Source organism: Talpa europaea (genome assembly GCF_964194135.1).
Source record: "Talpa europaea genome assembly, chromosome: 9".
Lineage (NCBI taxonomy): Eukaryota > Metazoa > Chordata > Mammalia > Eulipotyphla > Talpidae > Talpa > Talpa europaea.
Window position 1 is genome coordinate 58,701,545 of NC_140076.1, and position 13,233 is coordinate 58,714,777.

Genomic DNA, 13,233 nt, shown 5'->3' on the forward strand with positions numbered 1-13,233 from the left:
CCCTCTAGCTTTCGGAGTTCAGTGAGAGGGATTTTGGGACATTATCTTTCAAACTGAGGTTCTGGTGCTAATTGGAACATTAGATAGGTAACTTTTAATTGAAAATACATAATAATAAAGGAAATTTTTAAAAGAAAAATCAACACTATTACATAATTTTTAGTTTTTATACAATGCTCTATTTCTTACATACTTAGATATGTATTTAATTGAAACTATTCAAAATATTCATTGTATATGATTATTTGACATATATTTGTCTTTTTAATAGTGAGAAATGTTACTGGATAACACTGATGGGATTTTGAAAAGCATTTAAATAGATCTCCTAGTTTTTCTTATTAAATCAATAGTATAGATTTATGCTCTCTGAAACAATAGTCACTAGCCAGTCACACATAGCTAATGAGCATCTGAAATGTGACTAGTCTAAAATGAGATGTGCTGTGAATATAAAGTACACACTGGATTTTGGGGAAAAAACAAAATATCATGAATAAATTTTGTATTGATTACATGTTGAATTAATACCTTGGATATATTGAGTTAAAGAAAATATATTACTAGGGGCCTTGCTGATGGTGCAAGGGGTTAAGTTGCAGCACTCTGAAGCTATCTGCAGCCACTGGAGCATGAGTTCGATTCCCAGCCAGGGAGGTGACCCACATGGTGCAACAGACCTCTCCTGTCTCGCCCGCTGCTCCCCTCAGCAGTGTGCTTCAGTCAGTCCACCTGTTCTGTTCCCCATCCTGTCTCTAGTGAATCCTCTCACCTCCACACCTCTGGCCTGTACCCCAGTTCTTGTATGCATAAATAAATAAATCTTTAAAACAAAAGAAAATATAGTACTAAAATTAGGTTCACCTGTTTCTTTTTACTTCTTTTAATGAGCTACTAGAAAATTTTAACTTATATATGTGATTTAGATTATATTTCTATTAGACCATGGTTATATAGAACTTAAAATTGGTTATATAAGAACTTAAAATTGGAAGTTATAAGAACTTAAAATTGGAAAAGAACATAAAATTCCAACAATAAGGAAATGTAAACATCTTTGGTATGTTTACTATGTTGGATATGTGCATCTTTTAAAATTAACCACATGGATGATGTGGCCAACACAAACACATACATATTCATATACATATACACATGTGCACAGTACACACACATCTATAAATGTAAAGGTTATGATATAAAGTTATATACATGATTTTAAAAAACAGAAAAAGAAAAATAATAGTAATTTTAAAAACCTAAGAGAATTTTTCCAGATTGCTAACATGCTGACTAGAGGTATGTTTGGGAGGTAGAATTATCAGTGACTTTTCATTTTTTGAATTTAAGAGTGCCTTTGTATCCAGGAACAGACAAAACTAAACCAAAACAAACTTTAGAAACCTGACTGCAGAATTAAAACTGAGAGGGGGATACTGTGGGTGGGGAGACAAGTGGATTATGGTAGTGGATTATTGATACTTCGGTGGTGGGTGTGACATCGTAACTAACATACACCTGAAGTGGTGTGAACCTGCACTTCTAAATCACATACAGTGTTGTAAATCAAAATACCTCAATAAAAAAAATACAATTACTTTAAAAATACACAATGAAGTACTACTCAGCTATACTAAAAAAAGAAAAGACAAACTTACATTTTAAACAACACGGATAAAACTTGAGGGGTTGACGCTAAATGAAATAAGTCAGAAGAGGAAAGATAAATACTGAATGGTGTCACATATTTGTGAAATATAGAGAAACAAAACAGAGGGTCAGATAAAGCCAAACCAATAACAAACCCTAGAAATCCAACTGTAGAATTTCGGCTAGTGGGGTAGTAAGGGGAAAAGAAGAGGACAAAGGAGTGGGGGGAACAATGCACTATGGTGGAGCACAATGGGTGCCATGGTGGTGAGTGTGATGTGGTTACAATACCTGAAGATGTTGATCCTATACCTCTAAATCATATATAGTATTGTAAAACAGTGTTCCCTCAATAAAAAGATAAAATTTAAAAGAGTGCCTTTATATCTTTTTTTACCCTTAAATATTTTAAAGCCGTAAGACATTTTATATATTTTTTAAAGACTTAGTTATTTATGAATACAAGAACTGTGATACAGGCCAGAGGTGCAAGGGGTGAGAGGATTCACCAGAGACAGAGTAGGGAACAGAACAGGCAGATTGACTGAAATACACTGCTGAGGGGAGCGAGGATTCACCAGAGACAGAGTAGGGAACAGAACAGGCAGATTGACTGAAATACACTGCTGAGGGGAGCAGTGGACAAGACAGGAGAGGTCTGCTGCACCATGTGGGTATCTACCTGGCCAGCTGAGGATCTGCCGGGGATCGAACTCATGCTACAGAGGCTGCAGATAGCTTCACAGTTCTGTGCTTAACCCCTTGCACCACCAAGGAGGCCCCATGTTTTATATTTTTAAAAAATCAAATCACTAGGTAGCACTAACTCTTAGACCTAGATCAAGGTAAATAAGATGAAGGTATATTAGTGTTTTAATGGTGGTATTATAGAGAAAGGCACATCGCTCAGTGGGGTTGAAAGTGAAACTCTGAAAGTTAGGGTGCTTGATTATATTGTATTTGTAAAGAAATGATTCAGTAGTAATATATCTTTTACTACTTTGAAAAATGTAAAGGATTAAAAACAATCTAAGATCCTTTAAAGAGAATTAAAGCTCTGAAAATAACTTGCCTTGTTTAAATGCTTGCTCTTGCTAACTATTCTTTCTTTGTTCATAGATTCTTGGTATTGTTATCTAAAGTAGAAAAATCATCAGAAAAAATCATGGAAATAGTGCAAAATTTAAGCAGTATCCAGGTTTGTTGGGTTTTTTTTATTTTTTATATGTGATTTTTCATACTTCCACTACCCTGTTTGAAAACAGGAGAAGTCCCAGATTTGTAGTCAATCCAGGAAAGAATTTACAGGCAGTAAGTTTAATTTAGTTTCATGGAAATTTCTTCTTTTATGAATATCAAATACACATAATATTTTATAACATCTGACTTTTTCACATTTAAACATAAATTTGTAGTCTTTGTTTAGTCCTTTTAAGTTATAAATTGTTTTAATTTGGGCATTTTTAAGGTTTACAATAATTTAAAAAAAGAAGCTTTATTTTCTAGTATAGAGTTTGAATTTTTCAGATGAAGGAAATATATTCTCACTAGAATTGTCAGTAACAGTCATATTTGTAAACAGTGTACTAACTCATTTAAGATGACTTTCTTTTAGGCTTTGGAGGGCAGTAGAGAGCTTGAAAATCTCATTGGTTTCTTCCATGCGCCACGATTCTTAAAAAGAGAGATGCAGAAAACGAAAGAACTAAGTAAGAAAAATTCATGAATTTTCACTGGTGTCTGTACTTGTTTTTAGATGTGTTTTAGGTGTGTTTTTAGATGTGTACTTTAATATATTTAATTTTAAAGATAAACTATCTTCCCCCCAATTTAATTTAGTACACTTCTTTATGTATGCCACTACTGGACATGTGATAGAAGTATTATTTAAAGAATTAGGAAGCCTTCTTTATCAGGATATGATATTTCAGGAATTCTTCTTGAATGTGAAGGTAAAGAATGTACAATGGAAACTGGCATTAGGTTTTGTCAGTGCACTCATTTTAAAAAATAAAACGAAATTTATTCCATTTTGTACTTAATACCTATAAATTATTCAAATTATTTTTTTCTCGTGAAGTTGTTCTTCCAGGATGAGAAATGATTCAGAGTTCTTGTAATTATTAACATGAGGTTTTTTTTTTTTTTTAAGTGAGAAAAGCAATGAAAGAAAAGCTGTTTGAAAAGAGTCCAGAACTTCCTAACAAAGGTAGGGTTGTGTTTAAATTATGTGAGATTCTTTCATATCCTTTCAACATTTAGAACTAATCATCATGAATCCTTTTTTAGTGTGTTCTTTTAAAAGGCCATGAATCTCATTTGAAAAATTTTATATTGCAAAAAAGACTACTGTATGGTTTTTTGTTTTTATTTTTCTTTACATTTTAAAAGGACAGCCTTATTAGGAAAAGAGAAAGAAAGAGAGGCACCTGCATAGTCACACATGGCAGGAGAACTGCCACTCCTGTTTTGCAAAGGGAAAAGGTTTGTGGAAAGAGTGACTTTATCTTTTTTTTGGGGGGGGTTAATATTAATTTTATTTTTTATATCATTGTTCATTTTTAAACAATATTTGCTTCCCCTACCCTCTCAGGTGTAGTTCCCATGGAATTTCCTTCCCCAATGCACCCGTGCACCATCACCTCAGTCCCCTGTGCTCCTCCCTCCCTCCCTCTGATCCCTCTCCCCGATCCTCCCCTGCAGGATGTCTCTGATTTATAATTGTCCGTTTTTGCTTTGTTGTGTTTTGTACTGTTACTTTTTTTTCCACTGATGTCTTATTGGGTTCCCCTATATTCCTGTTATAAGTGAAACCATCTGATATTTTTCTTTTTCCTTCTGGCTTATTTCACTGAGCATAATTCCTTCTAGTTCCATCCACGTTACTGAAGAAACACTTTGCTTAAGGGTTGCAAAATTTTACGGGAGTAAATTTGAGTCTTCCCACTCCTTTGGAGTTAAACTGAGTGATTATCAGTTTCCAACTATATTTAGCTCCTGGTCAGAATTTGAGAAAATGAAAACCTAACTAAAACAGGTGAAAGTTCCCTGACCATTCTGGTGAACACACACAGGGAAGGAGAAAAGACAGCGTGGAGGGAGAGGGAAAAATCTTATATTGCATTTAATACATGACCATGTCTGGTGAGATAACTTCCATGATTGTACTTTTAAAATACCTTTTGAAATCAACTCAAAATGGATTAAAGAACTAGACATAAGACCTGAAACCATAAAATATATAGAAGGAAATATAGGCGAAACACTACGTGATTTGCACATCAAAGACATCTTTACAGACACATCCCCCAAAGCAGTGATAGTGAAGGCAAAGATAAACAGCTGGGACTACATCAAATTAAAGAGCTTCTGCACAGCAAAAGAGACAATAACAAAAACAAAGAGAAACCCCACCAACTGGGAGAACATTTTTGCACCCAACACTAATGATAAAGGACTGATCACAAAAATCTGCAAAGAGCTGATGAGTCTCAACAACAACAAAGAAAATAATCCAGTCAAAAAATGGGCAGAAGAGCTTAAAAGAAACTTCTCTGAAGAGGAAATGCAAATGGCCAACAGGCATATGAAAAAATGTTCAACATCACTTGTCATCAGGGAAATGCAAATCAAAACTACCATGAGATACCATCTTACACCAGTGAGAATGGCACATATTAAAAAAACTAGCAACAACAAATGTTGGCGAGGGTGTGGAGAAAAAGGAACTCTTCTGCACTGTTGGTGGGAGTGCAAACTGGTCCAACCACTGTGGAAAGCTGTGTGGAGATTTCTGGACCTACTAAACATAGAGCTTCCATATGACCCAGCAATTCCACTCCTAGGTATTTACCCAAAGGACACAGAAACATCAATTCCAAAGAACACCTGCACCCCTATGTTTATAGCAGCACTGTTTACAATAGCTAAGCTTTGGAAACAACCCAAATGCCCAAAAATAGATGACTGGATCAAGAAGATGTGGTACATATATACCATGGAATATTACTCAGCATTCAAAAAAGATAAACACATGCAATTTGCTGCAACATGGATGGCGCTGGAAGGGATCATGCTCAGCGAAATAAGCCAAAAAGAAAAAGAAAAATACCGGATGGTCTCACTCATAGCAGGAATCTAGAAAACTTAAATAAGGGACCAGGAAAATGAATAACTATAAGAAAGTGAAAATCAAAATCAACAAAAAACTATGAACCAGAGACACTTTTAGGGGGGCGGGGGCGGGAGGGGAGGGATTGGGGTCAGAATGGGGGGCTGCAATTGTATGGGGAATATAACAATAAAATTTATAAAAAAAAAAAAATAAAAAAAAATAAAATACCTTTTGAAATACATTTCAGTTTAAGATTTAAATTTTGCCTTTTTATTCAAAATTCTTTTGAGAATACAAATAGGGGTAACAGTGTATTAACAAATGACAGCTTTAATGGTGCATTAGGGTAAACAGAAGCATAAAATGTTACTTTGTAACTGGTACCCTGAAAACTTTCAGATCATTAATGATATTTGATATACTGTAAACTCTTATGTCTCTGAGCATTTCACAGTATGGGAAACTAAATTGGCAGGTTGTTAGTCCCATAGCATATGCACATCTATACCTCAGTAAGCAAAATAATCACTGAATAAAATCTTCAAACTTTTAGACAACTTAAGAGGGATCATTTTAATATTACTGACATGAATGGCTTTTCGCAATCCCTATAGAGGTAGGACTTGAAATGGGTAGCCATATTTTAGTCTACCGTTTTTGAATACCAATGACTACCATTTATTGAAAACCAATAATTACTATGTTCCCTATACTAGAATCAGTAGATCATTACAGTAGCTTGCAAGACAGCTATTATCATTGTCTTTATAGATAAGGAACAAAGACACACAAAATGTTAACTTGTTCAAAGGTACTGCTTACTTATGTGTCTGACTTAATACCTACCTCAAAAACTGGTGTTTGTTTTTTATTATCCCATGCTTCCTCTTCCTAAAAGAAATGAAATCACCCAGTCATCCCAGCTTTCAGATTCAGACATTAAGCATAACTGAAACTGATTCAGGCAATCTAGTCTGTTAGAATGGGATTAGGGTCTTTACTATACCAGTGATGATTTTGCAGTGGAAAGTGCTGTGATTCCCTGCTGGTCAGTTCCAGAGGACACTGGGTCATGGCAAGACCCTCCAAGGCTCATGTGGGAAGGGAGCTGAACAGGCTTCCTGAGCCTTTCTGCTGAGCAGCTAACTTCTGTGGCTCTTGTAATTTAAGAATATGAAAATTAAATCTTTCTTTGAAAGACTTGAGATGCTATATGACTTGGATAGACTGTATGACTAAGTTTCAGTTTCTCTAACTTGACAAGTTTTAGAGGATCATAATGGGAAATTAGAATGTTTATCTCTTGACTAAAAGAAGTCTTTCTTCTATATTTTCTATGCCAATAGTGTGATATTTAAAAAACATGTAATTTTATAGAATTAATTATAATCAGATATAGTTGGCATTTGACAAGTTTTGAGAAATGAGGAAGAGAAAATTATAGAATAAGTGAATTATCAATGCTGATGATTAATGGGTATATTTTTCAAAAGTATAATTTCCTTCCCAAAATATTAAGACACTAAAAGGCTATATTCCATGTGTTGAAGTAATTATCCCCTTTTAGTTATCCAGTTATACCAGTTATTTGTATGTTTGCACATGATAAGCCTTAAAACTACTTTGTAGTATTGTAAACATTAAAACCAATGTACCCATTACCAGGTTTTCCCTTAGAACTCAGCGTTTATTCATGTATAGAGGAAATTATATTATTAAATTGTTTCAAAATTTATAATAAGCATTGATTATCCCTTGTGGTTTAAATGAAAACTGAGTTATGGTACACAAAATATATATCTATTAATATATGACATGTGGCATTAATATATAATCTGTCATGTTACATATAATAGATAATATATATTTTAGAGTGTCATTTTCTATTTCTGTTTCTTGGCAAGACCTGTATTAGCTCTTTATATTCCTTAGGTATTAAAGAATTCATTAGCTTCTCAACTAATTCTTAAAAGTAATGTCTGAAAATCAGATTGAAGCTTATTTTCTTTATAATTTGAGTTTGTTATATATTTTTATATAACTTTGTTATATAAAAACAAAGCGCTTTCCCCTCCTCTTTCTCTGGTTCTTTATATATATTTATTTATTTATTGATGGTTTGTTTTTGTTTGTCTGTTTGATAAAGATGATGTATACCAACACATGTGCATACATATGTAAATTGTTTTACTAAGTTACTAATTTTCCATTGTATACATACATTCATTTTAAGAGGACTTTGCTAAATTTTTTGACATCTCAAATTAATATGCTTTACATGTTCCTTATTTGGGAACCTAACCTTTAGTTTTTTATAGAATTTTCTTTATTACTGTTTTTCTTTTACTAATCTATTGCCCAGAGTTGTTTAAATTTTAAAGTGTTTTGGGAATTTTCATAATATTAGAAATTGTATAGCTAGAAATCAAATAATATAAAATTCAGCCCTTTAAATTTTGGATTTATTAAATAATTATGAAAATGAGAGTAAACAAATTACTTGTTTCAGTGTCAAAAGACTTATCCCCCAGATTTTTTTTCTCTTCAGATTCTTGTAAAATTTTTCTAGGATACTTAAAAAGAGACTAGACCAGCAAAGATCCAACTTTTGTGCTGTCATTCATTGCCCCTTCAAATCAGTACTTTGGTTTTTCACTTCAGTGCTAGCTTGTTTAATCTCATTTGCAGTTTTTTTTTCTAAATGGGAGTATAATTGCTAAGTTTTAAATAGACATCTGATGCACATTACTAAGATTTTATAGAATTCATTCAAGAGAAATTTAAAATATGTACAATGACATGAAAATGTATACTGAGGTTTTCAAGATTTTCAGAAGAAATGGACCTTTAAATCAGAAAATTTCTTCATAGGGCTTATGGATAGAAGAGGATGTCTTTTGCTAAATACAAATTTCTTAAACAAAGAAAGGCTTCTTTTTCCAGTTATTTAGGATGTAAGCCTAACTTCACTTTCCTTAATAATATTGGCTTTATGACTATTAGGAAAATAACGATATGAAAGGTTCTTCTTCTGTTAGATTTGAATGTGAATTTTCATTATTATTTTTAATTTGTTATGCTGTAAATTTAAAACATATGACCATTCAATGAGTTGATACAGATGGAATGTCACATTATCATCACATGGTAAAGCATGAAATTATTTACTTTACGTAATCAACCTCTACTTAAAACAACTTGAAACAAATATTCGTGAGTCAATAGACGGCATTATGTAGTACTTACTATTTTCATTTTTTATGAAGAATTAGAAAATGCCATCATTGTTTGTCTGTGACTAGAACTTCCAGTAAACAAAATGTTTTTGAAAAGAATGTAAGCAAATTGTAGAGCAGTTGCCAAGACAAGAAATCGAGACATTTAGCTTTAGTCCAAAACATATTATCTCTTTTGAGAATAATTGTGTAGGTTGTAGTATGCATATTTTAAATGAAATGTAGCCATCTGAACTTTACATTGTTCAAAAAGGTTAATTGTTTCAACTGTTTATCATACAAAATATTTTGGAATTTCTAGCTCTGACCTTAAAAAGAAAAGCACAAACTATAATGTTTCTGATTTCTTTAACCAACTTACTATGTTCTTAGATTGTAAACTTCATCTTAGTTAATGGTTTTAAAGTTTTCAAATTTTTGGACTACACTACAAGATAAATTTTAAATTCCTCCTGTTCTAAGACTGTCAAATAGTTTGATATTATCTTTTCATTCTAACCACCCACTGAAGTATTTTTTTTCCCACTGAAGTATTTTTTAACTTAAAAATACATTGTTCTTTATCCCACTCTATGTTGAAAAAAATTCATCCTATTAGGTAAATAATTTTCCTCCTAGAACACTGGGGTTTTTTTCTGTTATATCTTAACATTGAACAGAGTGTTTTTTCAAATAAATACTTCAGTTTTTAAAACAGTGAGGGTGAAGTTTAAACATGATGAGTTTTAAGGGAAACAACTCCCTCTTATACTTTAATACTCTTGGTTTATCTGGAGATTGAAAATTAAGATATTAGTTTTAGTGACACAAACATGTATTAGTAGACAACTTTTTCTCCTTAAGTCTTCATAAGGATGCAGCTGTCATTTATGCTGTGCTATGTGGGTCATACTTTTCTTTTTAATAATGTTAATGCTCTTGTTCTACATTAGTCATCACCGGGAGATACATTTCAACTGCTTACTTGAAATTTGGCTAGAATTTAAGGGGAAAAAACGGTTTATTTCAATCTTCTATGATTTAAATATCTTTATACTTCACTAGAAATGATAATTTTTATCGTTTAAATCAGTAAAAAAAATTAAACCATAGATTTGTACTTAATAGCAATTATAGGTTTAAAGGGTATAAATAACTTGCTATCAGACATTACAAATATCCAGGTGCTCTGTATGTGCTGATGACAACAAAATTGAAACGAAAGACTGTAATAATTCTGACTGGTTTTCTCTGCAGAAGATATTGATTATTTGTGTGTGGTGAGAGATTTGGAAAATTCAATTAAAGGAGTTGTGCAAAGGTTTCATAAATTTTCCTTCTACAGCATGTACACAGACATTGTTGCGTATTAAATCAATGCAGCACTTCACAATATATTTTCTTTGAAACATAAAAATAAATAACATTTAAACAGTTCTGCTTACTACAGAAACAAATTTTATTTTCTGTGAAGCATTTAGTCATGTGCTATCACTGACTCATACACATTTGCCAGCTGTAACAAATTTTATAGACATTTTCTCCAGAGACATATCTCACATACTATGAATTTTTAAATGAGCAAATGGTGAAGAAGGGATGTCAGCAATATAAAAATTGATCAGTTAAAAGATAAAAGCATAAGTAAAGAGATTTGTATGGTAGTCTTAATAGGTTTTATTAAATAAAAATACTATAAAAAGACAGTAATGAATAGACTGAAGACTAACTGTTCTTGAGGTGGAGAAAAAATATTCTGGCACATTAAGTAGAAATTGGTTTTGCGCCACCTGACAGGTGAACATTTTTTTTCCATTTAACTCTTAAAGTAATCAGAAAAAAACCCTCAAAATAGAGATAGATAAACCCTCTATGTAAGTGGTTTATATATGTTAAGTACATACATATAATAATAAAGCAGATATTTTTTAATATTATATAACTAATTGTAGTTACAAGTAGAACTTGTATAATAAGTAAATAAGATGATTTTCCTTCAGCACCTCAGCTAGGAGGCAAGTAGTTATTTTAACTCATACTTTACACACCATATGCTTCAGCCTTCTAGAATCTCTCAGAATTCCAGACCTGTCTACTGCTTCACTCTCTCTGGATTTCTTTTTCTTTCTTCTCTGTCTAGCAAATACCTGCTCATTCGATAAGATCAGTTTCAGATGTCATATCCTCTGTGAAATAATCCCCAATTTGCCTCGGTAAAGCTAAATTGCTTTATCTCCTAGGCTTCTGCAACACTTGCCTGAATGTTTATGAATGTATCTTATAATATGGTGGTGTATTGCAATTATTTAGTTTCAGGGCTCTTTCTGGACCCCTCCTTGGCAAGCAAACAGTCTTTCTATACTGTAGCCCCAGAATCTAGTACAAACCCTGGATAGAAGATCCATAATGCACATTCAGCAAATGAATGAAAACAAGTGGCTATTTTAAAAATTTCTTAAAGGAATTATCTAAATATATTCAAATACTATAAATTTCTATCTCCTTATTTGCCTCATTCACTTACTATTTATTGAATTTGACCTTGAACCAGGCAATGTTCTAATATTCCAAATACACTAATGAGCAAGTCTGACATAGTCCTGCCCTCAGGATTATAGAATCTAGCACAAAGGACAAGTAATTATATTAAAGCATAGCACACTATAATTATAAATTCCTGTGTGGTTTTTATTCTACATTTTTAAATATACATTCTGAATCAGAATAAGGCAACCCAGTATAATGTTAAAAAGAGAATTTGTACCCCAAAGATGTTATTTATAATGTAAAATAAAACATTATATTGGTGTTATTTATTTTAATTTTAATTTCCTTTTGATTCAACAATTATTTGGTCTCATACTATGACAGCTTACTCTGAGCTGTTTTCTGAAAATATTCTTTTTTCTTTCATGTAGAATTATGTCATCTTGACAGCTATGAATTCCTCAAAGCCATCTTAAACTAAGGTACTGTTTCACCTTTCTAATTAAGTCTAGCTTTGTTAAATTTCACTGTTTTGTTCAGTTGGAAATTTTACTTACACTATCAGATTTGGTACTGTTTATCTGTAAGAAAAATAGGGACATGAGCTTTAGAGTTTTCATTGAAATCATATTTAATATATTCTTTTTTTAAGATTTATTTATACAAGAACTGGGGTATAGGCCAGATGCATGGGAGGGTGAGAGGATTCACCAGAGACAGAGTGGGGAGCAGAACAGGCAGACTGATGAAATACACTGCTGAGGGGAGCAGCAGGCAAGACAGGAGAGGTCTGCTCGCCATGTGGGTTGCTCCAAGGCTGGCGGGGATTGAACCTGCACTGCTGAGGCTGCGGACAGCTCCATAGCGCTGTGCTCAACTGCCTGCGCCACCAGGGAGGCCCCATATTTAATATATTCTTATAGACAATAGAAGAGCAACCTGACAAGATCTGAATTATACACTTATTGAAAAAGAACACTAGGGCCTCCCTGGTGGCGCAAGGGGTTAAGCACCGCACTATGAAGCAATCTGCTGTTTCTGCAGCAGGAGTTTGATCCCTGGCCAGCCAGGGAGCAACCCATTAGGCAAAGCAGACCTCTCCTGTCTTGCCTGCTGCTCCCCTCAGCAGTGTATTTCAGTCAGTCTGCCTGTTCTGTTCCCCACTCGTCCCTGGTGATCCTCTCACCCTCCCCCACCCTGCATCTCTGGCCTGTACCCCAACTCCTATATGCATAAATAAATAAATCTTTATTAAAAAAATTTTAAAAGAAAAAGGACACTAACCCACCTGACCAGGCTAGCTTTAAAAGACATATTTTTAAGTGAGTATAAATTGAACACCTGTAGTATAAATAGCTAACTAGATACTGACTGGTGGGTTATAGAATCGTAGGGCACTTCTCTCTAAACAAGATAAAGCAAATCTATGAAGTTGGAAATGTGCTAAATTGATTAAATAATTTATGTATTACTTAGTTGGACCTTCAAAGCAATTCCTATGAATTCAGAAGTATGTTAAAATATTTTTATAAATAGCTTATTATAATGTATTAGCTTGAAGGAATACAAGTTAATATGTGTTATTATTATTTAGTGAACCTGTAACTAAAGGTTCACATTAAGAACTAGCATTACCCCAGACTTAGTGGCATTAATATTAAGACTCTTTAAAGCTGACCAGATGTTGCTTACTATCTCTTAGAAAACAATACAAAATGAAAATTCTATTCTATCCTGAAAATACATTTCTTTGGAAACTACTTCATG

At 33.1% G+C, this 13,233-nt stretch overlaps 1 protein-coding gene across 1 annotated transcript in view; it reads left to right on the plus strand.

Moving 5' to 3' along the window:
- ITGB3BP (integrin subunit beta 3 binding protein) overlaps positions 1–3,376 on the plus strand; it is a gene marked incomplete at both ends in the record, with an annotated part of 37,438 nt that extends 34,062 nt beyond the window's left edge. The window contains 2 exons of the mRNA XM_084242361.1: positions 2,770–2,848; positions 3,266–3,376. Of these exons, the coding sequence (XP_084098487.1) occupies positions 2,770–2,848; positions 3,266–3,376 (190 nt within the window). The remainder of the gene's footprint in view (positions 1–2,769; positions 2,849–3,265) is intronic.
- Between the last annotated feature and the right edge of the window lie 9,857 nt (positions 3,377–13,233).